This window comes from Microcaecilia unicolor, chromosome 3 (genome assembly GCF_901765095.1).
Source record: "Microcaecilia unicolor chromosome 3, aMicUni1.1, whole genome shotgun sequence".
Taxonomy (NCBI): Eukaryota; Metazoa; Chordata; class Amphibia; order Gymnophiona; family Siphonopidae; genus Microcaecilia; species Microcaecilia unicolor.
The window spans coordinates 3,584,055-3,611,884 of NC_044033.1; the positions used below are offsets into that span (position 1 = coordinate 3,584,055).

Genomic DNA, 27,830 nt, shown 5'->3' on the forward strand with positions numbered 1-27,830 from the left:
CCCCTCCCAAACCCCACACATAAAAACATCCCTTGTGGTTCAGTGGATTCCTTCTTCACTCCCCCTTCCCTACAACCCTTAAAAAAAATCCCTGGTGGTTTGGTGGACACCCCTACCCCTGACCCACAAAAATAAATCATATGGTGGTCCAGTGGACTCCCGCCAGACTGGACCCCCTACTCCACTAAAAGCCCTGGTGGGCTAGTGGAATTCCCTTCAACCCCCCCCCCCCAGACCCCTGCACAGTGCATACTGGGTAATTTATTTTGGGGGGCGGAGGTCTACTGGACCACCAGAGTTTTTGTTAAATATAAAACTTTTACTCTTTTTTTTATTTTAACCTGGGCACTGAGCCCATCCCTGCACAGAAACCCACCAACATTAAATACAAAACTAGTACAGAGGATAAAATAAAAATAAAAGGCAGGGGATGGGATGGATGGTAGGGATCCTGTCTTGTGTGGAGGTGTTTGCTATTACAGTAGACTTATGTTTGGTCAAGTTTAAGATACGGGATAATATCGGTTTTTCCATTAAGTATGTATGTGGTTTGTGTTGACTACTTAGAAATCCATCATCAAGTGTATTCTAAAGGCATTATTTTGCAATATCCCAAGAAACACTACTCATACCCATATACACACAGTGCCCACCCATATTAGCTCTGGGCCCACCCAAAATGCCACACTAGCCACTGACCAGGTGGACAGTCATGTAAAATGGTTTTTGATGAACCTGAACGTAGCTAATATAGGAACAAATATTAGTGAATGACTGACGTTGTACACGTTCTCGTCATCAAAATAACTGATTAATGTTCATCATTTTATATAAATCTTTATTTCAGCACACAACTTTTTTGCATTAAAACATCCAGTTTCACCAAATAAACTGTATATCAGTACTAAAAAGAAGCAGAAGCAAATTTCAGATAAAGTCAGAATTGATGACAAAAAGGGTCACACGAACTAAAGGATTTCTCCTATTTTAGGACTGTGCTTGAAATGCGTCACATCTTCTGCAATAACACGAGCTTGTAAGGTCACATTGTAAAAGGTGCTGTGTCTATACCATCTTAGTTCTTGCAAAAGTGACAGCAACCTTTATAAACAGCTTATTTTCTACTTACAGACTAGACTATCATGATCATATAAAACTATATACACTTAAAAAGTAACATGTTGAATAATCACAGCAATTCTAAATAGTTCATATTTAAAACACACAAATTATATTTCGTATTACCCAAGATTGCTCTTAAGCTTTCACAGTCATGCAATCAATAAAATTCTTCCAAGCTTTTAAATTGTGCAAACCATGAACTGGCTCAGTGTGAGAGTATGCGAAAGAAAAATGTAAAGTGAATGGAAGTTTCACTCAATGGATTTTGTACTACATCAAAAGAAGATTTCAGAATAGTATCTACCAGTGAATTAAGAATGTTGAACAGGTAAGTTATAAAATTAGCCCAGAACACAGCTACAGAAAAATAAGCATTTGGAAAATAAAGCACCTACGTTTTTGCGACATGTGCTAAAATGTTCCCGGAAATGTTATCTAATAAAACACACACCCTAATATTTAGAGCCAGAGACACACATACGATCACTCTTGCCTCAAAGCAGACTTTCCAGTGAGCAAATCTGTAAAGACACAAGCTGTACTTATAAAATACCTTATTTAAGTAACATTATCCTCGGAGGGAAGCTGGTCCAGTATCTACCCCAGAAAACAATGGTGAAAAATAGAAAGCTCAGGAAAAGATACAGAAAAAAACAATTGAAAAATACTTTTTCTAATATAAAAAAGGAGGAAAAGACCTCATTAAAGCAGTTCTGATAATGTTACAGTGGTGTAGTTCTTAAGTATAATACGTTTTTATCTGTAACTAGTAAAAAGTAATCATAGGTCAGAAAACCTTCCAAAATCAGTCTATTGCCTTAAGCATATCCAGAAAACCACTATGCGTCAATCAATCAATCAAAAACACACTTAGCTTTATAGTAGTTCTTTCCACCGCAAAACGGCAGATAGCAGAAGTTATTTATTCTTCTGTTAATTTCGCAGCAGTGCTGCGGCTGACGCTGTGCCGTAATAGACAAAACTTGAAAGCACTGGAGGAATGCTGTGGCTTGGACCCACAATGCGTTGACGAATAGTGGTTTAAATTTTCTGGATATGCTTAAGGCAATAAGTCAGTTGTGGTTTTCAGGATATCCTCTTTGAATTCAATAGGGATATCCTGAAAACCTCGACTGGCTAGGTGTGTCCCGAGGCCTGGGTTTAAAACCCCTGCAATAGACTGATTTTGGAAGTTTTTCTGACCTATGATTACTTTTTACTGGTTACAGATAACTTATTCTACTTAAGAACTAGACCTTTGTAGCATTATCAGAACCACTTTAATAAGGTCCTTTCCTCCTTTTTCATATTAAAAAATGTATTTTTCAATTATATTTCTTTTCTGTATGTTTTCCTGAGCTTTCCAGTTTTTCACCATTGTTTTCAAAGATATTACTTGCATATTTTATGGTGAATAAGTTCTGAATCTACCCCACCATCAGAATAAAAGGCAGTGCTGGAGGTGGACAGCAGAAATAAGCAGGGCATTTTGTTAATCCTCTATATCTAATTTTTGCTTGCAGGTTCAGAGATTCCTGCAAAACTGCCAGCCAGCAGATCTTTAAAGGGAGTTACAAATATGGAACTGGATTCAGAAATGGCAGGACACAAAGTACAGTGTAAGTGGTACAGCTGGTAAAGAATCAATACACAAATATATTAAAGTCACAGCTACAAAACTAAATATTTCCCCCAAAAGCTGTATACAACTGTAAACGGCAAATAAGTCCACTGTGAGGTAGCAATGCCAAATTCACAAACTTTGGATTACGAAAATATATTTCCTACATTTTTAGATTTGATACTAAATAGAAATATCACCTTCAAAATTCTGAAAATCACTTACTTTAGAAAACAATTTTTAAAAATACTGAATTTTTTTTTAAATAAAAAAATGTCCACTCTGAAAAGCTACACGAAGTGGAAGGTGCTACTGCAAGGTGGAGCCAGCAGCAGCATCAGTACTGGCAGGTGAACTTCTGCTGCTCTCCTAACAATGTGTGAAGGCAGTTTCATAGCAAAGCAGAAATGACAGCTCAGCAAACAGCAAGTGAACCTCACACCACAACAAAGTTCTGTGGTTGAAGAGCAAATTGAAAACACTTTCTAAATTTTGGCTTAAGCATCAATATCAAGTGCTTGTTCAGCAGCTTTTCTTTTCCTACATTAAAACACTCGGTTTTGTACTTCGCATTACTTGAAAAAGAAAGAACCGAGACAAGGTTGTGTTGCAATTAACAGACATCAAATGCAGGCAGCATGCAATACTGCAGCTCTACAGCTACCTAACTAGTGCTGTTGCAATTAAATGCACTAATGTTAATGACCATTATAATTATTAATGTTAACACTGATATGAGGGGGTGATGGGAGCACATCCATCCTTCCTCCTGAAGATCCCCCCCCCCCACTTGTAGGTCTCCTGGGGTTTAGGGGTAGGGCTATAGGGGAGGGTGGAGGTAGGGCAGAGCACAGGTTACGAAAACTAAGCCTCTTCCCCCTCCCACCCATTATTTAGCCTAGTCCCCAATTAGCTAACTCCCAACTTTACTCAGTTAGCTAACTGGACCGTGGGCTGAATATCACCGCTATCCGGCTAACTGCCCAGAGAGGTCCACAGAGGTCAGAGGGGATATTCAGCAGAACTATCCCTGTAGCAAGTAAAAATGTGATGAACTGGCATCAAAATTTTTAATCAGACAATTAACTGCAATTAAAAGTTTTGATCACCTATTTATCTGACCAGAAATAGTAGAAAACACATTCTGATCTTCTCAGGGTCTTTTTAAGTGCATTATGGAAACGTGTGTTATTTGCCAATAATCCAGCCTAAGGCAATATAATTTTCCACTCCAAACTGCAATGAAAAATAATGAGCTGTTTTGCATGTAAACAAAGCAGCTCATTATTCAAAATGAATTATTATATAAAACAAACACCACAGCGTTTGCTAATTTCCTCATGAGCAACACAGCTTGCAAAGGTGAAGCTGCTCCTCTGTGAATTTGCAGGTCAATGGCTCCTACGGATAGTTAACTCTTTGAAAAGGGTCAGCTGGTGGGGGTACTAGTAAGGGGCATGTCACATCACTGTGTCCGCACAAGGCACGCAGACCTAACAATTTTAAATCCAACTATACTAAAGCCATACCTCAGTTCAAAACTTAGATTTTCATCGCCCCACCCCCATCAGCTCTTCCTCAGAATCAATCCCTAATCACTCCTGCCAGAGTGGCTGCATTTTCAAAAATGCCCATAGCAATAGTCTTGTGCTACTACAAGTACAGCTGTACCAAACTAGTCAGTCAAATACAAATAATGGGCATTGTGCTTATCAAAACAATGCGAAATATCAATAATGAATTGGAAGTTTTGATAGCCTTGGGTAGATGATACGATTTGTGTTTTGAAAAAAAAAAAAAACAACGTGAAATCACAGATTAAGTTTTTATTTCAGTGGATTTACACAATACAGCCCGGATTACTTGTATTTGAATTTAAATCGCTATTTGTCCAAATATGAATAATATATTTGGGGCCAAATCAAATACGAACATTTGGTACAACCCTACTATCAAGGCTAATACTAGGGGCTCAAAGCATTTTCTAGTGACCTCCTGCCTTACTTGATCTTCTTATCCCTTCCATGCCAAATAAGTCTCTGCAATAACAAGACCATGCTCAATCCGTCTTCTTCCATTTGGCTCCAACTCTGTGGAAGGCAGTGCCCCGTTACCTGCAGGCGGAGTCAAAAACTTTAAAGTTTTTGCAGAGGCAATATTTATTGCTGGTAACTGGACTATTCCCTCTTTTTGATCTATCCCTGTCTCTACCTGCAGTTCTTCCATTTGTTTTTATTACTGTTAAGGAAGTAAGCCACTTTGAATTGTTGTCGTGAGAAGCTGTTTAACAAATCTCCAAGTAAACCAACCAACCAGGGGTAGGGCCTTCGGGTTAGATTTAAAATTGCCAGTTTTACATATTTCATGCAAGGGTGGAGGACACATACCCCTCACCACTACCTTACCAATGATGTCAGGCACTAGTTTTAGCGGTGATGCAGCCAGAAATACACAATTTTCCTGGATGCAGCAACACAAAATAAAATTTATTGCCCAATTCAGAAACCCGTGGTCACAAGGTGAGTAAATCTGCAGGTTAATTTTCCTGAGGTAAAATAGTGCAAAGATAGTAACAGATTAGTACGTAGGGAGCTTAGTTTGGTATTACTATGTCACGTTTGCAGAAACAAACGATTTCTACACAAACCCTGGCTCAGGGGCAGTATTGTGTACCACCATGCGGAAGACCTGAAGTCAATTCCTAGGCCAGGACTTTGCCCCCCACCCCACACACACACACTGGGTTGGTGGAAGCACCAGGGAGGAGTCCTGGCCATCAGAATAGTGATACTCAGTGGCCAGACTAAGTTGGAAGGGGGATACTTAGAAAGAGGGAGAAAATCTTGGGTAGCTGTGAATGAAGCTTCAGAGCACCACAGCCTAACGGAGACTTGTTCTGATTGATTTGAAAGTCCAAAGGAGCAGGAGAAAATTGGAATTCTTCTAAGCTCTATCAGTAGATATATGGAAATATGCGGAACTGTACACGCTGGCAGTACTTTTCCCAAGCTAAACCATACTTCTTCTTGCACTGGCGCTCATCACGGGCTTCTCGATGGATCAGCAGGCAGGTGAAATAGATCACATAGAAGTATGGCAAAATATGATTAAAACCTGAAAAACATTAAAAAAAATCAAAATAAGTAACTAACTTGGGTGCAAACTGCTGCAAAGTAAAAAGACTTCCTTTTGTCATCAACAACGGCAAAGAAATGTGGTTGCTGTGTCTACTTGGATATGTGGAAACAGGAGTCAAAGAAGCTGTAGGTGCTATGGAAAATGTTGATTTTACTTGCTAATTTTCTTTCCCTGACTCCTACCAGACCAGTCAAGACCAATGGGTTACGCCCCTCTTCCTGAGAAAGCTGTAGTAATTCCTTACCTTATAGGGAACTATGCAGCCAGCAATTCTTTTTTATTCTCTAACAAAGCAAAAGCAGACCTCCCCCCAGGATTGACCCAGACTGTGGGGGGAGGAAGGGGAAGCATGGCCTATACTGGGATGCTCTTACATCTCCAGGAAACTCAAAGGTGCCAAAATGCAACCTGCTGAACTGCTAACCACTTAAAAGTCAACTTCAGAAAACAGTGGAGAACTCTGGATTGCTCTGGTTGGACTCTCAAGGAAAGAACATTAGCAGCTAAGAACACATTTTTCCTTCCTAATCATCACCCAGATCAGTTCAGATGAACGGGATGTATCAACCAGTCACAATATCAGGTAGGACTATGAAATCTATGCTCAGCACACCTGTTCTGAAGGCAGGATCTCCCCTCCCCCTCCTTGCAAGAACATCAACCCTACAATCTTTCAAGAACAGGTGCAAGGAAAGCATGCAACCAATGGCGTACCAAGGGGGGGGGGGGCGGGGGGGGGGCTGTCCGCCCCAGGTGCACGCTGCTGGGGGGTGCCGCGGCATGCGCCTGCTCCGAGTTCGCTAAACTTAGTTGCTCGTTTGCTGCAGCTCCCTCTGCCCCGGAACAGGTTACTTCCTGTTCCGGGGTAGAGGGAGCTGCAGCGAAACAAAGTTTAGCGAACTCGGAGCAGGCGCGCGCCACAGTACCTCCCCCCCCAGCAGCGTGCACCCGGGGGGGGGGGGGGGTGTCATTTCGCCGAGGGGGGGGGGGAAGGTGTCATTTAGTGGGGGGGGGGGGGCCGCATCGGTGCTCCGCCCCGGGTGATGCCACTGCATGCAACTACTCACAAAAGTCTGTGGAAGACACAACCTGAACATCTGTCCACTATGTTACCTGATTAACGGATGAGGACTTTTTCTTCTAGAACACAGAATGAAGAAAATTCCTCCTTCATCAACATGCTATCATGAATTTAGATGGAGCTTTACATCTCTACGCACTTACCAACTACCTATTTGGCAAATAACTTCAAAAAATATGAAGAGCACTATAAGAATGAAATTTTACTCTCAGACTTATTTCTTAGGTGGTGGCAGATGCACCATTTGATTTTCATGAACAGTTGAAACTATCTTTGACAGCAAGGACAGCACCATGAGAAGTAATGTCCCCTGGCTATGGGCAGATAGTGAATCTGGTGAATAAGGAAGGCGCAACAGAGGCATTTAGAGCCATCTGCCCGGGTGGTTATTACTTCATATGTCATTGGCCAACTGTTTTATTATAATGCTCTTTTCCATTGTCTTTGCCAAGTAGATTTTTGCTGATTACAACTTATTCAGAACTCTTCAGTTAAACTGATCTCCAGTGCTACATGTAGGGATCTTGGTATGCCACTGCTCAAAACAGAAAACTGGTTGCCTATAACTACCAGAATTCCATTTAAGATTCTAACTGGTATATCGTGTGTTTCCACAGTTTCTTTCTCAATTACTTACGCCTTATGTGACAGGTCGAACTGTACACTCTAGCCAACAGAGCTGCCTAGTAGTTCCTTCATTTCGTGCTAGTAGGCTTCTCCATATTTAATGTTCTTGGGCCAACTCTTTGAAATACCCTCCCATATTATCTTCTATCTGAATCCTCCTATTAACAGTTTAAACAGGGTCTTAAAACATTTCTTTGAGAAGGATTTGGAACTCCACCTCGTCATACTGGGATACCTGAGACCAGCGGAATAAGCTTTTAGCTCTTTTCCATCTTATCATACTTATGGCATTCTTTTCTTGATCAAGTGTCTGAATTTTAGTATGACAGTAAACCACACAGATGGCAATGATATGTGGTATATCAAGCTTTAATAAACATAAGTACATAAGTAGTGCCATACTGGGAAAGACCAAAGGTCCATCTAGCCCAGCATCCTGTCACCGACAGTGGCCAATCCAGGTCAAGGGCACCTGGCACGCTCCCCAAACGTAAAAACATTCCAGACAAGTTATACCTAAAAATGCGGAATTTTTCCAAGTCCATTTAATAGCGGTCTATGGACTTGTCCTTTAGGAATCTATCTAACCCCTTTTTAAACTCCGTCAAGCTAACCGCCCGTACCACGTTCTCCGGCAACGAATTCCAGAGTCTAATTACACGTTGGGTGAAGAAAAATTTTCTCCGATTCGTTTTAAATTTACCACACTGTAGCTTCAACTCATGCCCTCTAGTCCTAGTATTTTTGGATAGCGTGAACAGTCGCTTCACATCCACCCGATCCATTTCACTCATTATTTTATACACTTCTATCATATCTCCCCTCAGCCGTCTCTTCTCCAAGCTGAAAAGCCCTAGCCTTCTCAGCCTCTCTTCATAGGAAAGTCGTCCCTTCCCCACTATCATTTTCGTCGCCCTTCGCTGTACCTTTTCCAATTCTACTATATCTTTTTTGAGATACGGAGACCAGTACTGAACACAATACTCCAGGTGCGGTCGCACCATGGAGCAATACAACGGCATTATAACATCCGCACACCTGGACTCCATACCCTTCCTAATAACACCCAACATTCTATTCGCTTTCCTAGCCGCAGCAGCACACTGAGCAGAAGGTTTCAGCGTATCATCGACGACGACACCCAGATCCCTTTCTTGATCCGTAACTCCTAACGCGGAACCTTGCAAGACGTAGCTATAATTCGGGTTCCTCTTACCCACATGCATCACTTTGCACTTGTCAACATTGAACTTCATCTGCCACTTGCACGCCCATTCTCCCAGTCTCGCAAGGTCCTCCTGTAATCGTTCACATTCCTCCTGCGACTTGACGACCCTGAATAATTTTGTGTCATCGTCGAATTTAATTACCTCACTAGTTATTCCCATCTCTAGGTCATTTATAAATACATTAAAAAGCAACGGACCCAGCACAGACCCCTGTGGGACCCCACTAACTACCCTCCTCCACTGAGAATACTGGCCACGCAATCCTACTCTCTGCTTCCTATCTTTCAACCAGTTCTTAATCCATAATAATACCCTACCTCCGATTCCATGACTCTGCAATTTCTTCAGGAGTCTTTCGTGCGGCACTTTGTCAAACGCCTTCTGAAAATCCAGATATACAATATCAACCGGCTCCCCATTGTCCACATGTTTGCTTACCCCCTCAAAAAAATGCATTAGATTGGTGAGGCAAGACTTCCCTTCACTAAATCCGTGCTGACTTTGTCTCATCAGTCCATGTTTTTGTATATGCTCTGCAATTTTATTCTTAATAATAGCCTCCACCATCTTGCCCGGCACCGACGTCAGACTCACCGGTCTATAATTTCCCGGATCTCCTCTGGAACCCTTCTTAAAAATCGGAGTAACATTGGCTACCCTCCAGTCTTCCGGTACTACACTCGATTTTAGGGACAGATTGCATATTTCTAACAGTAGCTCCGCAAGTTCATTTTTTAGTTCTATTAATACTCTGGGATGAATACCATCAGGTCCCGGTGATTTACTACTCTTCAGCTTGCTGAACTGACCCATTACATCCTCCAAGGTTACAGAGAATTTGTTTAGTTTCTCCGACTCCCCCGCTTCAAATATTCTTTCCGGCACCGGTGTCCCCCCCAAATCCTCCTCGGTGAAGACCGAAGCAAAGAATTCATTTAATTTCTCCGCTACGGCTTTGTCCTCCTTGATCGCCCCTTTAACACCATTTTCGTCCAGCGGCCCAACCGACTCTTTGGCCGGTTTCCTGCTTTTAATGTATCTAAAAAAATTTTTACTATGTATTTTTGCTTCCAACGCTAATTTCTTCTCAAAGTCCTTTTTTGCCCTCCTTATCTCCGCTTTGCATTTGGCTTGGCATTCCTTATGATCTATCCTGTTACTTTCAGTTGGTTCTCTTCTCCACTTTCTGAAGGATTGTTTTTTGGCTCTAATGATTTCCTTTACCTTACTGTTTAGCCACGCCGGCTGACGTTTAGTCTTTTTTCCCTTTTTTCTACATAGAAAGCTAATTAAAATTCCAACCTGAAAGGTTCAAGGGACTGAAGGATGAAGGAGCCTCATCTCTATGTTTAGAGGAGCTAGCTAAACTATGCCTGCCTTTAGGATTTCCCAGCCTGGATGGAATTTTTCTTTTGTAGCCACAAGGCCAAAGCATGCAACAGCAGGTAGTGAAGAATCCTAGGTTCCCACTCTCCTCTGTTAGAAACATAAAAAAGCTTACAAGTGCACTGACAGGGAGTGCCCTCCAGATGCCTAACAAAACAGGCTAGCACTGCTACTTGCCTTTTGCAAGTGATATGATGAGAAATAGCTTAAATAAGTATTTACAGATCCTAACATGTCTCAAATCTTCCTACAAAATGGGCAAAAAAGAAAGGAATGGCGGCATCAAAGAGCAAAATGCCTTGGCGCCCCACCAAGTTTATATAGATTTCATCCTCTTGAAGTGAAGGAGAACCTTATTCCCACATCCTGGTTTCCCTTCTTACACCTCAGATGAAACATCCCCTACAGGAGTCCCTAATCCTTTATACTTGAGTCAGACTAATCCGAGTCTTATGACCTCCTAGGTCAACATGGAAACACCAGTCATGCAGGTAATATCAGATTCATCGAGGCCAAGAGGGACCCTTTTTACCCCCCCCTCCCCCCCAGCAAAGGGAGGAATCTGCATAACCCTCTTCAAGGTCATCAGGCTCATGGTAGGAGTGTTCTACTGAACATGGAAATGAGAAAAGGCCTGCACTGGACACTTGCAATCTTCTGGATCCAGGAAGTATCTGGGTGATCCTCATAATACCAGTCATAGACTAGAACGGATGGTGGGAGATACTCCATGTTGACTGTAAGGGAGCTACCGCCACCACTATATTCCTAGTGCCACCCCAGCATTAATGAAAAATATTTTGATAGCCTGCTTCTGAACCCATGGCTTGAAGGCCCAGAAAACCTAACACTAACAATTGAATCCCCTGATACCCACCAGGGACCACAAGCTTTGTGACAAACCTGGCCTGGCTGTCTCAGTTAGGAACTTCCAGCTCCATTCCTGTGTTGAGTAATGGGACTATGGCCATCAAGCTATGCTAGCTCTGGTCTCCACTGCTTATGGAAGTCTGGCCTCCTACTCTGACCCTCTGCAGACTAACACCAAAGCAAGGCCTCTGAATTAGACCCATAGCAGTCTGAAATCAGGACCCAAAGTAGTGAACTGGATTAGACACTGGTTGACTGACAGAACAGAGGGCAGTAGTAAATGGAACTCACTTGGAGGAAAGAAAGGTGAGTAACGGAGGCCTCAAAGATTGGTATTGGAGCTAATTCTGTTAATACTAGTAGTTTCCGGCAGCACATGACCACATATAAGGAGGCAAAAGGATTGCTCTCTATCTCCACCTGCTGGTAGATGGACACAACCCACCAGTCTATGGATTGATCAGCATGATGATATGGAAAGGCCCGTTTCGGAAAGAAATGAAACGGGCGCTAGCCAGGTTTTCCTCGTAGTGTGTATGTTTGAGTGAGTGTGTGTGTGAGAGTGACTGTGTGAGAGAGAGAGTGACTGTGCGATTGTGTGTGAGAGAGAGATTGAGTGCTTGTGTATCTGTGAGTGTGTGTGTTTCAGAATGACTGTGTGTGAGTGTGTATGTTGGACACAGTGAGTGAGAGAGACAGAGTTTTCCCAGAGATACAGTGTGTTTGACAGATTGAGAGTCTGGTTTTCCCCCTTCCCCCGCATCCTACTTTTCCTTTTGGCCCCCCTCCGTTTCCTCCCTCTTCTCCCATCTCCTGCCTTCCCCCTCCCCCGTCCCCTCCCAACCTCTACTGAATGAGTGTGAGCCCCTCCCCTCTCACAGAGCCCCCATCCCCACCCCCACCTGCATTTCCCTCTGTTAAGCGGTTCTATCTTCCTTCCCTGATTTCCTCTTCCTCCATGGCAGCATTATTGAAAGAGATCGTGCAGGCTTACCCTGTTGCTGGGAGGGTAGGTTGTGTTCGGGATGTCCGTGCAAGTTCTGTATCTGCGGCGCTCTCTGTACCGCCCCGCTGTTGACGTCATCGCGTGGTGACGTGAGGGCGGAGCTACACGTCCCCTGACTGGTTTGCTGTTATTTTTGGCCTGGCCGCTACTCCTCCGTGTAGAGTTGTGACCCACTGAGTGCACTTCTTGTTTCCTTCCCTGACTTATTCCCCCTTGATGGCTGCGTTATTGTAAGAGGTGGGGTTGCTGTTTATTGGTGTTTGCTGGGGGGGCGGGGGGGGGGGGGTTGTGAGTGGGGAGTGGAAATACCGAAGGGGCATCAGGATCTCCCTGCAAGTCGTCGATTCGCTGAAGGAGGAGCAGGTCCAGCGGCCAGCATTTTTGTTCAGCAGAGCTTCTTCTTAGTCTCCATTGGTAGCAGTGTGTAGCGATTGGTAGGCAGGTGGAGGAGTAGGGAAACACGCTGCACGTGTTTCCCTTACTCCTCCCCCTGCCTGTGTTGCTGGTTGCTGGGGGGTGGGTGGGTTTCCGTGTGGCAGCAGTGGTAACCTTTGGGGGGAGTTGGTGAGGGGCTGCGGCTTATGTGGGTGGGGGGCATTGTGAAGGGTGGATATTGCGTCTCTTTCTGTGTCTGAATTTTATGCTTCGCTTTTTCGTTTCGTTGTGTCTTTGCTCCGCCCTCGACGTCATCACGTTTGACGCATGGGCGGGGCAAACACTCATGGAGCAAAAAGCGGTCTCAGCCACCTCACTTTAGAACGTTGGAGGTGAGTTTTATATACAGAGATATTTATGAGAGCGACATTGCTGAAGGGTTAGAAGGAAAAGTATGTCTTTTTGCAGATGACATGAAGATTTGCAACAGATTGGACACCCCAGAGGGAATAGAAAACACGAGAAGAGATCTACTGAACAATGGAAGAATGGTCTAATGTTTGGCAGTTAAAAAATTTAAATGCAAAGAATTTCAGAGATCCATAGTAATCAACACACAATGTGCAATGGCGAACTTCAGTAAATGTGCCCTCTGTGTATAAGGGGAAGAATGCTTAGTAGATCAGGCCCCTTTATACACCACTGCATGCTTCTGGCAGAAGCACAAGACCAGCAGCCCCCATCACCCTATCCGTTTTTTCAGTCTCCCACCTTATCCTCGCACTCTTCTTCTCTCTTATCCACCCGAGTGATGCATTTGAGGAATAGAAATCTAAAGGAGCTGTATATGCTAAGGGGCAAGATGCTGATATACATGGACTAGGAGAGGGACCTTAGATGATAGTACCTGAGAATCTCAACGCTGTGAAACAACATGGCATGGCGGTGGCTATAGCCAGAAGAATGCTAGGCTGCATAGAGAGGCATAACTAGCAGAAAAAGGGAGATGTTAATGCCCCTGTACAAGTCATTGGTGAGGCCCTCACTCGGAATATTATGTTGGTTTCTGGAGGCTGAATTTTGCTAAAGATGCAATAAGACTTGAAACGGTCCAGAGGAAGACAACAAAAATGGTAGTAGAATTGTGTCAAAAGACATATGAGGACAGACATGAAGACCTCAATATGTATACTGTAAATAAAATAAAGGATAGAAGAGATATGATACAGACATGGATTAAGTGAAGGGAAATCTTGCCTCACCAATCTACAACATTTCTTTGAAGGGGTGAACAAACATGTGGATAAAAGTGAGCGGGTTGATATTGTGTATCTGAATTTTCAAAAGGTATTTGACAAAGTACCTCATGAAAGACTCCAGAGGAAAATAGAGAGTCATGGGATAGGAGGTAGTGTTCTATTGTGGATTAAAAACTGGTTAAAGGGAGATCACGTGATGCCGTGCTAGGAGAGCGGGTGCAGGTGGGAAAGCTCCCGGGCCCGGATCGCGAGATCGCACCCTCCAAGAGCTTTATATCAGTGTCTGAGCCAGCAAACTAGGGGTATAAGCTTTGAAATCCGCAAGGCTGTGAAACAGCAGCTATGTCTACTAAGCTACAGAGACGGGAGAAGGAAAAAGCACTGCACAAGTCCAAGATGGCGGCTGGAGAAGACTCCGGAGGCACCTCTGTAAGCTCCGTGTGGGTGGCCGAAGTCGTTTCCAAAGTGAAGGCTACTGCGGACTCTTTAGATAAAAGACTACAGGAGGTGGCAGACAAATTGGATAACGCGGATAGCAAATTGGTATCCTTAACAGGAGAATTCTCTGCATACTGTCTGTGCGTTTCTGATTTGGAGGATCAGGTGCAGCAACTCTCATCCCTGAACATCACGTTACAAGGCAAAATGCGAGCACTGGAAGACAAAGTGGATGATATTGAAAACCGTTTGAGGAGAGGAAATCTGCGTTTGGTTGGTCTCCCGAAGAGCATTGCGGATGTGGAACTGAGGCAGTTTTTGGAGATGTGGCTAGTTTCCAATCTGCGGGGGGCCCGCTCCGTATACAGCGGGCACACAGGTTGGGCCCAAAGAGACTGGAGGAATCGCGCCCACGGGTGGTTATCTTCAAGATCCTGAACTTTGCACATAAAACAGAAATTTTAAGAGCCATTAGAGAAAAGAGCCCCCTTTCATATGAAAACAAGAAGGTTCTATGTTTCCAAGACTTTTCGTCCCGGGTCTCGGGTTTGAGACGGGCATATTCGCCTGTTTGTGCTGAGCTACACTGTCGACATGTGCAATTCGCCTTGTTATAGCTGGCCCATCTTAAGATCTTTACTGAGGGAAGGCCTAAGTTTTATGATACTCCTGAAGCAGCACAAGCCTATTTAAAGGACTTGCCTCCAGCTGTGAACATAGCTTGAGGAACAGTGGATGACTTCCATAAGTGGATCTAATGAATATGTGTTCACCTGGTCTTGGACTGCTGGGCGGATTTTGAACATCCGTACTTGAAGAAGACGATTGAGAACGCCTAATCAGATGAGGGGACTGAAGTTGCCTGTGCGGAACAATCTGCTTGTGGTCTTTGTCTGTTGTTTTTGTGGATTAGAGCTGAATGGGGATCTGACGAATCTGGGTTCCCCTGGTCTTGGACTTCCGCTACTATGCTGGACTGACATGGAACGCCAGTGATTGAAAAGGGTAAAAACTGAGTTGGCCTAACAGGATGGTGTGGTTAAATTTGCCTTTGTGGAGAGCTCTGCTTGTTATCCTTATGTCATTAGTACAACCTAATGCTCCTGTTTGCTGAAGATGTTATATTCATTGTACAGCTGAGAATATATGCCTCTTCTCCCCCTTTCTCCTTTTTTTTTTTTTTTTTTAACATTTCAAGAACAGCGTATTGTTTGTATCAGTTGTGTTTCTGGATTAGAGCCACAGGGGGATCTGATGAGTCTGGGTTCCCCTGGTCTTCGATTTCTGCTGCTATGCTGGACTGATTTGGAACACCAGTGATTGAACTGAGATGGCTGAACAAGATGGTGGGGTTAAATTTGTCTTTGTTGAGAGCTCTGCTTGTTATCCTTATGTCTTTAGCAAAACCTAATGTTCCTGCTTGCAGGCAGAGCTCCAGAGTCTCAATGCGTGGATGAGACGATGGTGCAGGGAGGAGGGTTTTAGATTTGTTAGGAACTGGGCAACATTCTGGGGAAGGGGGAGCCTATTCCGAAAGGATGGGCTCCACCTTAACCAGGGTGGGACCAGGCTGCTGGCGTCGGCATTTAAAAAGGAGATAGAGCAGCTTTTAAACTAGAAATGGGGGGAAGGCCGACAGTCGCTCAAAAGCGCATGGTTCGGGAAAAGGTATCTTGCAAAGATACCTCACAAACAGGAAAGATAGGGTTTCTGAATAGTGAGGTTACACAACAGACCGTGGTAGGCCAGGTGCCCTTAAATACAACTAAAGATCAGACAAAAGATGTCAAATCAATAGTGTCAGGTACTAAGCATCATGCAAATAAGAACAACAAACATACTCTGAAATGTCTATATGCAAATGCTAGGAGTCTAAGAAATAAGATGGGAGAGTTGGAATATATTGCACTAAATGAAAAATTGGATATAATAGGCATTACTGAGACCTGGTGGAAGGAGGATAACCAGTGGGACACTGTCATACCAGGGTACAAAGTATATCGTAATGATAGGGTAGACCGGACTGGTGGAGGGGTAGCATTGTATATTAACGAGAGCCTTGACTCAGATAGATTACAAATTCAGCAGGACACAAATCACACCTTTGAATCACTGTGGGTTGAAATTCCATGTATAAAAGGGAAAAAAATGGTGATAGGAGTGTACTACCGTCCGCCTCGCCAGGATGAGCAGGTAGACACAGAAATGATAAAAGAAATCAGAGACGCGAACAAAATGGGCAATGTGATAATAATGGGTGACTTCAATTATCCAAATATAGACTGGGTAAATGTAACATCGGGACACGCTACAGAGATACAATTCCTTGATGAAATCAAGGACAGCTTTATGGAGCAACTGGTGCAGGAGCTGACGAGAGAAGGAAAAATTCTAGACTTGGTCCTTAGTGGAGCGCATGATCTGGTGAGGGACGTTATGGTACTGGGGCCGCTTGATAACAGTGACCATAATATGATCAGTTTTGACATCGACCTTGAAGTAACTGTACACAGAAAGTCAAATACGTTAGCGTTTAACTTTAAAAAAGGAGACTATGATAAAATGAGAAGAACGGTAAAAAAAAAACTTAGGGGGGCAACTGAGAGAGTAAAAACTGTACAACAGGCGTGGACGCTGTTCAAAAATACCATCCTGGAGGCCCAGGCCATACATATTCCGCAAATTAGAAAAGAAAGACGGAAGTCCAAAAGACACCCGGCCTGGTTGAAAAGTGAGGTGAAGGAAGCTATTAGGGCTAAAAGAAACGCCTTCAGAAAATGGAAGAAGGAACCGTCTGAAAATAACAAGAAACAGCATAAGGAGTGTCAAAGCAAATGCAAGGTGCAGATTAAGAAGGCCAAGAGGGAGTATGAAAAAAAGATAGCATTAGAGGCAAAAAAACATAGTAAAATTTTTTTTCGGTATATTAAAAGCAGGAAGCCGGCAAAAGAATCGGTTGGGCCGCTGGATGACCGAGGGGTAAAAGGGGCGATCAAGGAAGACAAAGACGTAGCGGAGAGACTGAATGAATTCTTTGCTTCAGTCTTCACCGAGGAAGATTTGGGTGGGATACCGGTGTCGGAAATGGTATTTCAAGCGGACGAGTCGGAGAAACTTACTGACTTCACGGTAAACCTGGAGGACGTAATGGGGCAGTTCGGCAAACTGAAGAGTAGCAAATCTCCTGGACCGGATGGTATTCATCCTAGAGTACTGATAGAACTGAAAAACGAGCTTGCGGAGCTACTGCTAGTGATATGCAACTTATCCTTAAAATCGAGCGTGGAACCGGAAGATTGGAGGGTGGCCAATATAACGCCCATTTTTAAAAAAGGCTCCAGGGGAGATCCGGGAAATTATAGACCGGTGAGTCTGACGTCGGTGCCTGGGAAAATGGTAGAGGCTATTATTAAAAACAAAATTACAGAGCACATCCGAGGACATGGATTACTGAGACCAAGTCAGCATGGCTTTTGTGTGGGGAAATCTTGTCTGACCAATTTACATAAGTACATAAGTAGTGCCATACTGGGAAAGACCAAAGGTCCATCTAGCCCAGCATCCTGTCACCGACAGTGGCCAATCCAGGTCAAGGGCACCTGGCACGCTCCACAAACGTAAAAACATTCCAGACAAGTTATACCTAAAAATGCGGAATTTTTCCAAGTCCATTTAATAGCGGTCTATGGACTTGTCCTTTAGGAATCTATCTAACCCCTTTTTAAACTCCGTCAAGCTAACCGCCCGTACCACGTTCTCCGGCAACGAATTCCAGAGTCTAATTACACGTTGGGTGAAGAAAAATTTTCTCCGATTCGTTTTAAATTTACCACACTGTAGCTTCAACTCATGCCCTCTAGTCCTATTATTTTTGGATAGCGTGAACAGTCGCTTCACATCCACCCGATCCATTCCACTCATTGTTTTATACACTTCTATCATATCTCCCCTCAGCCGTCTCTTCTCCAAGCTGAAAAGCCCTAGCTTCAATTCTTTGAAGGAGTGAACAAACATGTGGACAAAGGGGAGTCGGTTGATATTGTGTATCTGGATTTTCAAAAGGCGTTTGACAAGGTACCTCATGAAAGGCTACAGAGGAAATTGGAGGGTCATGGGATAGGAGGAAATGTCCTATTGTGGATTAAAAACTGGTTGAAGGATAGGAAACAGAGAGTGGGGTTAAATGGGCAGTATTCACAATGGAGAAGGGTAGTTAGTGGGGTTCCTCAGGGGTCCGTGCTAGGACCGCTGCTTTTTAATATATTTATAAATGATTTAGAGATGGGAGTAACTAGCGAGGTAATTAAATTTGCTGATGACACAAAGTTATTCAAAGTCGTTAAATCACAACAGGATTGTGAAAAATTACAAGAGGACCTTACGAGACTGGGAGACTGGGCGGCTAAATGGCAGATGATGTTTAATGTGAGCAAGTGCAAGGTGATGCATGTGGGAAAAAAGAACCCGAATTATAGCTACGTCATGCAAGGTTCCACGTTAGGAGTTATGGACCAAGAAAGGGATCTGGGTGTCGTCGTCGATAACACACTGAAACCTTCTGCTCAGTGTGCTGCTGCGGCTAAGAAAGCGAATAGAATGCTGGGTATTATTAGGAAAGGTATGGAAAACAGGTGTGAGGATGTTATAATGCCGTTGTATCGTTCCATGGTGCGACCGCACCTTGAGTATTGTGTTCAATTGTGGTCGCCGCATCTCAAGAAAGATATAGTAGAATTGGAAAAGGTGCAGCGAAGGGCGACTAAAATGATAGCGGGGATGGGACGACTTCCCTATGAAGAAAGACTAAGGAGGCTAGGGCTATACAGCTTGGAGAAGAGACGGCTGAGGGGAGACATGATAGAGGTATATAAAATAATGAGTGGAACAGGTGGATGTGAAGCTTCTGTTCACGCTTTCCAAAAATACTAGGACTAGGGGGCATGCGATGAAACTACAGTGTAGTAAATTTAAAACAAATCGGAGAAAATTTTTCTTCACCCAACGTGTAATTAAACTCTGGAATTCGTTGCCGGAGAAAGTGGTGAAGGCGGTTAGCTTAGCAGAGTTTAAAAAGGGGTTGGACGGTTTCCTAAAGGACAAGTCCATAAACCGCTACTAAACGGACTTGGAAAAATCCAAAATTCCAGGAATAACATGTATAGAATGTTTGTACGTTTGGGAAGCTTGCCAGGTGCCCTTGGCCTGGATTGGCCGCTGTCGTGGACAGGATGCTGGGCTCGATGGACCCTTGGTCTTTTCCCAGTATGGCATTACTTATGTACTTATGTAATATAGATCTCTTCTCGCCCCCCCCCTTTTTTTTGGGGGGGGGGGGGGTTGAGAATAGAAGATGATTAGAGAGGTGGTGTTGCATAATTCTAGAAAAACACAGGAAAGATTCTGGGCTTTATCTTTCCTTCTAGCCTATGAGGTTTGGTGTAGTCATATTACATACTGGTTTGATTGGATGCATTACTAAGGAGGGTGGGTTTTCCACACGGGGCTTTGTCCATAAGTTTAGTTGGACATAGTTGATAAATGGGAAATACATGGGTTGGGAGTGGGATTGAGGAGGTAATTAGTTTTTTGGGTCTTTGTAGGGGGGGGGGGGGGGGGTTGGGGGGAGGAGGGGGTGTTTGGGCTGTTTTCTTTTTTTTCAACTTTTTCTTTGGTGTTTGCTTTGGAGAGGTGTGCGTGAGTGTGAGGGGTGCGAGGTTGGGTCCCTTTATTTTGCTGATGCAGGTAAAATTGGTCTCCTGGAATGTTAATGGAGTCTCCTCGCCCATTAAGAAGCAGAAAATTTTGCAAACTTTAAATCGTCAAAAGGCCAATATTGTATTTTTACAAGAAACCCACTTGTCCTCAATAGAGCAATCTAAATTTAAACGCTGGTGGGTGGGAAATCTGGTGGAGGCCCCTGCAGTGGGCCGCAAGGCTGGGCTCCTGGTCCTTTTTAGGAAGGGGCTGGATGTGGTGATCCATCAGACATGGAGAGATCCCCAAAGTAGATTTCTTTTGGTCAAGGTTTTGGTTAACAAAAAACCCCTACTACTGTGTAATGTATATGGACCGAATGTTTATGACCATACCTGAGTTAAAACTATTATACGTAAGGTGATTGGGGTTGTGGATATACCCATCATTATGCGGGGTGACTTCAATATGGTTCATGATCCTTTTCTGGATAGATCTCATGGTTCTGGGGGAGAGGGGGGGTCCCCAGCTAAAGATATTCCTTTATTGTGTTCAAATTTGGATTTATTGGATGTTTGGAGAACGCTGCACCCCCTGGAGATTATACTTACTTGTCGAGGGTGCATGGTTCACAATCTCGAATTGACTACAGGCTTTTGTCCACGGGGTTGTTTTCCTCAGTGGTCTTGGCGGGGATTGGAGCCTATAGTGTTTCATTTCATGCATGTGTTTGGTGTTCCATTGATCTAAAAGGCCCTGATGGTGCACAGTTTGTTTGGCATTTCCCTCCACAGTTATATTGGGACCTGGCATTTCGAAATTTTTTGATGCAGAAGTGGATGGATTATCAGCTTCATAATGCGGGTCATAGGGATCAGCCAATCTTGTATTGGGAGGCGGCTAAAGCTGAGTTGAGAGGGGAGATAATGGCTTATTCTTCCTTCAAGTGTAAGGCTCAAGATAGAGAAATTTTGAAAAACAACTAGTGCAGGTAGCCGCAACCCTGGGATTGAGAAGTTCCCTAATTGTGCTTCAATCTTCTCTCAATGAGCTTCTTAATCAGAGGGCGCTGAAATCATTTAAGTACTAAAATATCAGTTGTATCTTCAAGGGAATAAAGCTGGGAAGCTCATGTCTCATTTGATTAGGCAGTCTAGGGGGTCTCGGATTATATCTCAGATTGATAGGGGCGATGGTACGAAGGTACGTACAGATCGGGAGACTGCTGAAGTTTTTAAGAAATACTATCAAAATCTGTATGCATACCCGGAAGAGACTACTTTGGAGGGGGACATATATTTGGTAGTTTGGATTTGCCTTGTTGTGACGCAGCAGATTTGGCTAAGCTTAATGCCCCCATTTTGGAAGATGAAGTGGCTTTGGTAATCCAGCAAAGCGCTCTGAGTAAGATGCCAGGTCTGGATGGATTTAGAGCGGAATTTTATAAATTGCTTTCCCCATCGATTGTTCCCACTTTGCAGGTTTTTTTTTTACACAACTTGTAGCTTCGGGAGACATCCTACAATCTCTTCAATTGGCACAAATTGTACTACTGTTGAAACCCGGAAGGGATCCTACGCAGCCTTCTTCCTATAGGCCTATTTCTCTTTTGAATACAGAGGCTAAACTCTACGCAAAAATATTGGCAAATAGATTGGCACGGGTGCTTCCGGACAATAGCGGAGCCACAGGTGGATTTGTCCGTGGAAGGACGATAACTCATAATATGCGAAAGCTTTTATTGTCGATGGAACATATGGAGAGGGTGGGTCAGCCTTCTTTGTTAGTCAGTTTTAACGCAGAGAAGGCTTTTGATCGAGTGGTTTGGGGATTTCTTTTTGTGATGCTTCGAAGATATGGGATAACTGTTTTTTTCATGGATGCTGTGCGAACTGTCTATAAAGCTCTTAAAGCAAGATTACAGATTAACACTGTCTTTTCCTTGGAACTTGAGATTCGTCAGGGGACTCGTCAAGGCTGTCCCCTGTCACCCCTGCTCTTTGTCCTATCTTTAGACCCGTTGATTAGGGACATTGTTAGCAATCCAGACATACAAGGGGTCAGTATAGGCTCCCAACAGTTTAAACTTTCAGCATTTGCAGATGATTTATTGGTACATATTGTCAACCCCCAAGCACCTTTGGAAACGTTGATGGAGAGCTTTGGTGAATATGGGGATTTCTCGGGCTTTAAATTGAATTTGGATAAGTCCCTGGTGTTGCCTACCAGGCTTTCGGTCAAGGAGAACTGGAGGGGCCCCTTTCCTTTGAAATGGGAGGTTAACTCCTTTCGTTATTTGGGTATTCAGCTCCCTAAAAATACAGCCACTCTTTATAAGGTGAATTTTACAGCATTACTGGATCACACTGGTGCCCAATTGGCTAAGTGAGTATATCTTCCGCTGACGATCCACGGTAGAATCCAACTTTTTAATATGGTATTATTTTCTAAGTGGTTGTATGTTCTTCAATTATTGCCCCTCAAGTTGTTGAAGAGAGATTTGGTCACGTTACAGAAATTGCTGTCTCATTTTTGCTGGGCCGGGAAGAAATCGAAATTGTCTTTTAAATATCTACTTGGTTCTTGGAGATACAGAGGATTAGGTCTTCCAAATTTGCGCTTATATAATTACGCCTGTCTTCTTCGACACGTGGGGGATTGTATATTGGAGGAACATAGTTATACGCTGCGTAGATACGAGGCGGCCTTTTATTCTCCTTGGCATGTCCATTCCCTCTTGCATTCCCCAACAGGGCGTTTGCCCTCAAGTGTCCGCCACAGTGTAATATTTCGGTCATTGAGACAGGTGTGGCGTTATTTGATTCCACTTTTGGGGGGCCAGCCTGAGATCTGTCCTACCCTTATCCCTTATTTGTCCTGTCTGTCTGTATTGACAGATTGTAAACTCTTTTGAGCAGGGACTGTCTTTTCTGGTAGCGCTATAGAAATGATTTGTTGTAGTAGTAGTAGATCTCAGATCAGCTACTGATTTTGGGTAATTATGCAGTTTTCACCAGGGCTTGATGTGAGTTTTAGATGATGGGCGGAGAGGGGTTATTTTCTGTTATAACATGTGTTGGATGGGCATGGTAGGATGTTCCCTTGGAATATATTGCGTGAACAGGGGGTTGTAGCAACTAAGGATTTTATGGCATATAATCAGTTGAGGCATTATATATGTTCCCTGGATATGTCCGCTTTATCGTTTTCCCTGGGCACGTTTACAGACGTTTTTTGATAAGTTTCGGGATGGAGGGCTATGTCTGGTTTATATAAAGAATTGTAATCTATTTTACCAACTCAGAAATTTGGGGATCTGAGTGCTAAATAGGGTCGAGATCTAGGGTTGTCAGGCACATCCATAGATCTGCATAAGCTTATTAAGCGTATCCCAGAGATATCGGCGAGTGTGGAGCTGAGGGAATGTCAATTTCCTACGCTACATAGAGCATATTTCATGCAGGAACAACTCTTTAAGGTCACAATTCCATTTTTCATGCGTTTTGAGGTTGTCCAAAGATTAGGAGTTTTTGGAATGATATAACTATTTATCTTACTAAATTGTTGGGCTGGGTGGTTCCCTTATCCCCTGTGGGGTTTTTGTTAGATAAGTATGAAACTTTCCGCATCCAAAATCGTTCACAGGCTTTGTTTCTCCGCAAAGCAGGAGTACTGGGTAAGAGAATTATTCTAGGGGTGTGGGTAGGAGAGGAGGTTCCCTCCTTTTGGGCTTGGAGGAATCGTCTGCATGCATTGATGCTCTTAGAGCATCGGTGTGCGAGGTGTTCACCCAAGCATCTAAAAATGCTTCTTGAAGTGTGGGATGTGTATATTCGGTCCCTTCCACATCGGGCCAGGAGCTTAATCCTTAACTAAAATTTGATTTTGGGTGTTCTAGTATGTGGTGCAAGGAGACTTCTTTCAGGATAGATTTACTGTGTTCAGGAGAATTGGACCTCGCGCACCTACATATAAAATGGCAGTGCGCACACCTTTCTTTTCACCCTTTTTTTTTGTGTGTGTGTTTGGCAGGTGCTGTTAAATATGTTAAAGGTGGCTGGTTATTTCGTTTTCAGGGTGGTCTAGAGGGGGGCTGTAGGGGATGTTTCACTCGTACAATACTAAGGGATATGTTCTGTATGAGGGGCTGGGTTATGGGGGTGGAGCCAGGGTGACGTGTTAAAACTTTTGATGACGAGCTCCTTATTCGGCTATTATACCATTGGTGTTATTTCTAACTTGATGTATGCTGAGCATGTTGGCTGTATTGTTTGTGATGTCATCAATAAAAAATTGTTGAAACTAAAAACTGGTTAAAGTATTCTCAAAAAGGTGGGCTTTTAGCTTAGATTTGAAGACGGCCAGAGATGGAGCTTGACGTACCGGCTCAGGAAGTCTATTCCAGGCATATGGTGCAGCAAGATAAAAGGAACGGAGTCTGGAGTTAGCAGTGGAGGAGAAGGGTGCAGATAAGAGAGATTTACCCAGTGAACGGAGTTCACGTGGAGGGATGTAGGGAGAGATGGGAGTGGAGAGGTACTGAGGAGCTGCAGAGTGAATGCACTTATAGGTCAATAAGAGGAGTTTGAACTGTATGCGGAAACGGATAGAAAGCCAGTGAAGCGACTTGAGGAGAGGGCTAATATGAGCATAACGACACTGGCGAAATATTAGTCGTGCAGCAGAAGTTTGAACAGATTGAAGAGGAGAGAGATGGCTAAGTGGGAGACCTGTAAGAAGCAAGTTGCAATAGTCTAAGCGAGAGGTGATAAGAGTGTGGATGAGGGTTCTGGTAGTGTGCTCAGAAAGGAAAGGGCAAATTTTGCTGATATTATAGAGAAAGAAATGACAGATTTTAGCAGTCTGCTGAATATGTGCAGAGAAGGAGAGGGAGGAGTCGAAGACGACTCCAAGGTTACGAGCTGATGAGACAGGAAGGATGAGAGTGTTATTCACAGAAATAGAGAATGGGGGAGGAGGAGAGGTTGGTTTAGGGGGAAAGATGAGAAGCTCAGTCTTGGTCATGTTTAGTTTCAAATGGCGCTGAGACATCCAGGCAACAATGTCAGACAGAAGGCTGATACTTTGGCCTGGATTCCTGCTGAGATTTCTGGTGTGGAGAGGTAGATCTGGGAGTAAAGATGATACTGAAAACCATGGGATGAGATCAGAGTACCAAGGGAAGAAGTATAGATGGAGAAAAGAAGAGGTCCCAGGGCAGATCCCTGAGGTACACCAACTGACAGTGGGATAGAAGTGGAGGAGGATCCACCAGAGTATACACTAAAAGTACGATGGGAGAGATAAGAAGAAAACCAGGAAAGAACAGAACCCTGAAATCCAAGTGAGGACAGCGTATCAAGGAGTAGGCTGTGATCAACAGTGTCAAAAGCAGCAGATAGAGAAGGATGAGGATAGAATAGAGACCTTTGGATCTGGCCAGGAACAGATCATTGGAGACTTAATAACTAGTTGCACCACCTTTAACAGCAATAACTGCAACCAAATACTTATAATTTGATTTGATACCAGTCTTTCACGTCGCTTTAATTCAGACACGTTTGTAGGTTTTCGTGCATGAACTACTCGTTTCAGTTCTGCCACAGTACTGGGTTTAAGTCAGGACTTTGACTAGGCTAGTCCAAACCTTTAGTTCTCCTCAGCCATTCAGATGTTGACTTGCTTTTGCATTTTGGATCGTCTTGTTGTACATCCCCAATTACGCTTCAGCATCGGCTCACAAACAGATGACTGGACAGAGATGAAATCTCTCATGGAGTTTTTCCTTTAGTCTACAGAGGTTAAATTGTTGTCAGGAACAGCTCTAGGCTGAGAGAAATAGGAAAAAGCTGACAAAAGGTGAGGGGGGAGGGGTTCCTCAGCCTAAGTTTTACAGAGTCCTAAGGCAAACAGAGATAGTCCTCTGCATAGGATTCAGCGAAGACAGAACACACACTAGGGAATGTTTGGAATGGACTAATGAGGACTGTCTTACATGGATCAGGCCTGTTCAGTTTAGTTGAAGAGGCTGTATAAGTTCTTTTGATTAAACAGCCCAAAGCAGTTGGCTGTCAGTTTAAAAAAGGGCCAGCAGTCCAGGTTCCAAACCCAGGCTGCCTCGTTGTAGAAGTGCACTGGAAAACCCCCTTGGAAGTCTTGTCAAGTTAACATCTTTAGTTATGAAACACTGTTATCCCACTTACCTGGTTGTAAAGTCTGGTGACTGGTTAAAGCACTTACAAGCCGTACCATTAGCTGGGTACCACTACTGAGGGAGCAGCTCCGCTACAATATATTTCAGATTATGAGACATTATCAATAGCTAATGGTGGAGACTTACCACATGCTAGAGACCAAGCAAGAGCCATAATGAGGTCACCCAAGTAATTAGGGTGCCGAACCAAGCCCCACCATCCACTGATAAGTAGATTTTTCCCACTTGCAGTAGGGATACTTTTCAAATCTGTGCAAAGAAAAGTGATAAACACAAATGTCATATGTCAAAATAATCAGAATGGAAGTGCAGATTAAACATTCAGTGCAATACTTACGTGCAAGTTTGGGATCACTTGGATTCCTTCTAAATGCATATTTCTGAGAATTTGCTCCACGGAAAATAGCGTATCCAAAGACTGGAATTGAAGGTGAAAAATAAAACAATGATTTTAAAACTGTATACGTGACCCACTGAGCAAAAATGTATCAAAGTGGGGTATGTGACTTACATAAGAACTCAAGCATTGACATACTGGGACAGACTGAAGGTTCATCAAGCCCAGTATCCTGTTTCCAACAGTGGCCAATCCAGGTCACAAGTACCTGGCAAGATCCCAAAAGAATAATTATTTATATCAAAAGATAGAGGAATATCAATTAGATAATCCTGAAACATTTCAGGACTAATTACATCTTTAAAATGAGAGATATTAATCAATAAAAAAGTAATTAAACCCAGGAATCACATACCCCACTTTAGGTACCTGCAGCTTTAGGGTGTAGAAAAAAAAAATCAAAGTTGTGAAAAAAATTGTACAGTTCCATTCTACTAACCCTACAGTACACAAAAATGGTCAAAAACGACAAAGTTAACCCTCCAAACTTTTATAGCCTTTATCTTATTTGTAACCCCACTGCCAGACCAATCTCGCCAACATGGCTTCAATTTCTACTACTACATTTTGGATATGGAGGGACCAGGGGAACGTGCTCAGATGTGCTCTTAAAATACCGAAAACAGATGCACTGCAGGAAATGCTCATGAAAATTCAGAACCGGGCATCTAAATGGCAGATCAAATTTATATGCGTCAGATTTTGCACTTAATGTAGGAAATTAATGTGTGGCCAGTACAAAACTAGAAGGATACACAGCAGGTTGTGCATTAACATTCAAATCTATCTCAGAAACTTTGCTGGGGCTGGAATTAAGCTTCCTCTGGAATTGAGGTCAGCACCTTCTCTTTATCTCTTGTTTGGAAAATAATTTGCTTTTATGTTTTTGTTTCATATGTTTAAAATTGTGTTAACCTGGGAAGCTCATCTGTTTAGGAAGTGGTAAGTGGCTCGGTGTTAACTGTGTCACTAAGTGCCAAACATCTCCCAAGCCAAGCCTCTGCACATTCCAGACTCCCTGACACAAAAAGCTTTTAACGCATGGTTTAGTGAATGTTAACTGCTTAATACCACAAAGCCCTTTAATGCAACTCTGCGTTAGCAGTTACCATGCAGTGAACGTGATTAACACGATTTAATAATGTAGATTAGTAATGAACATGAGGAAAATTATGCAAAGTGCACAATTCTAGGTTTTGCATTAAAAGTCATCACTCAAAAAAGAACCTTGCAGCTAAAATAGCAAAAGAAATGTTGAGAATTACTTTAAACGGAAAAGAAAACAAACTATAAATATTATAACATCTATGTACAGACCCATGGTGCAGTTCCTTTTAAAACAAAAGATACAGAACTAGAAAAGGTACAGAGAA

The 27,830-nt window shown here is 43.2% G+C and overlaps 1 protein-coding gene across 4 annotated transcripts in view; it reads right to left on the bottom strand.

The window, feature by feature from the left end:
• Positions 1-820: 820 nt before the first annotated feature.
• The window catches only part of LBR (lamin B receptor), a 130,713-nt gene continuing 103,703 nt past the window's right edge, over positions 821-27,830 (bottom strand). For all 4 annotated transcript variants that reach the window (XM_030195710.1, XM_030195711.1, XM_030195709.1 and 1 more), the window contains exons 12-14: positions 26,398-26,478; positions 26,187-26,309; positions 821-5,857 (exon numbers count right to left, since the gene is read on the bottom strand). In XM_030195710.1, the coding sequence (XP_030051570.1) occupies positions 5,697-5,857; positions 26,187-26,309; positions 26,398-26,478 (365 nt within the window). In that variant the 3' untranslated portion in view covers positions 821-5,696. The remainder of the gene's footprint in view (positions 5,858-26,186; positions 26,310-26,397; positions 26,479-27,830) is intronic.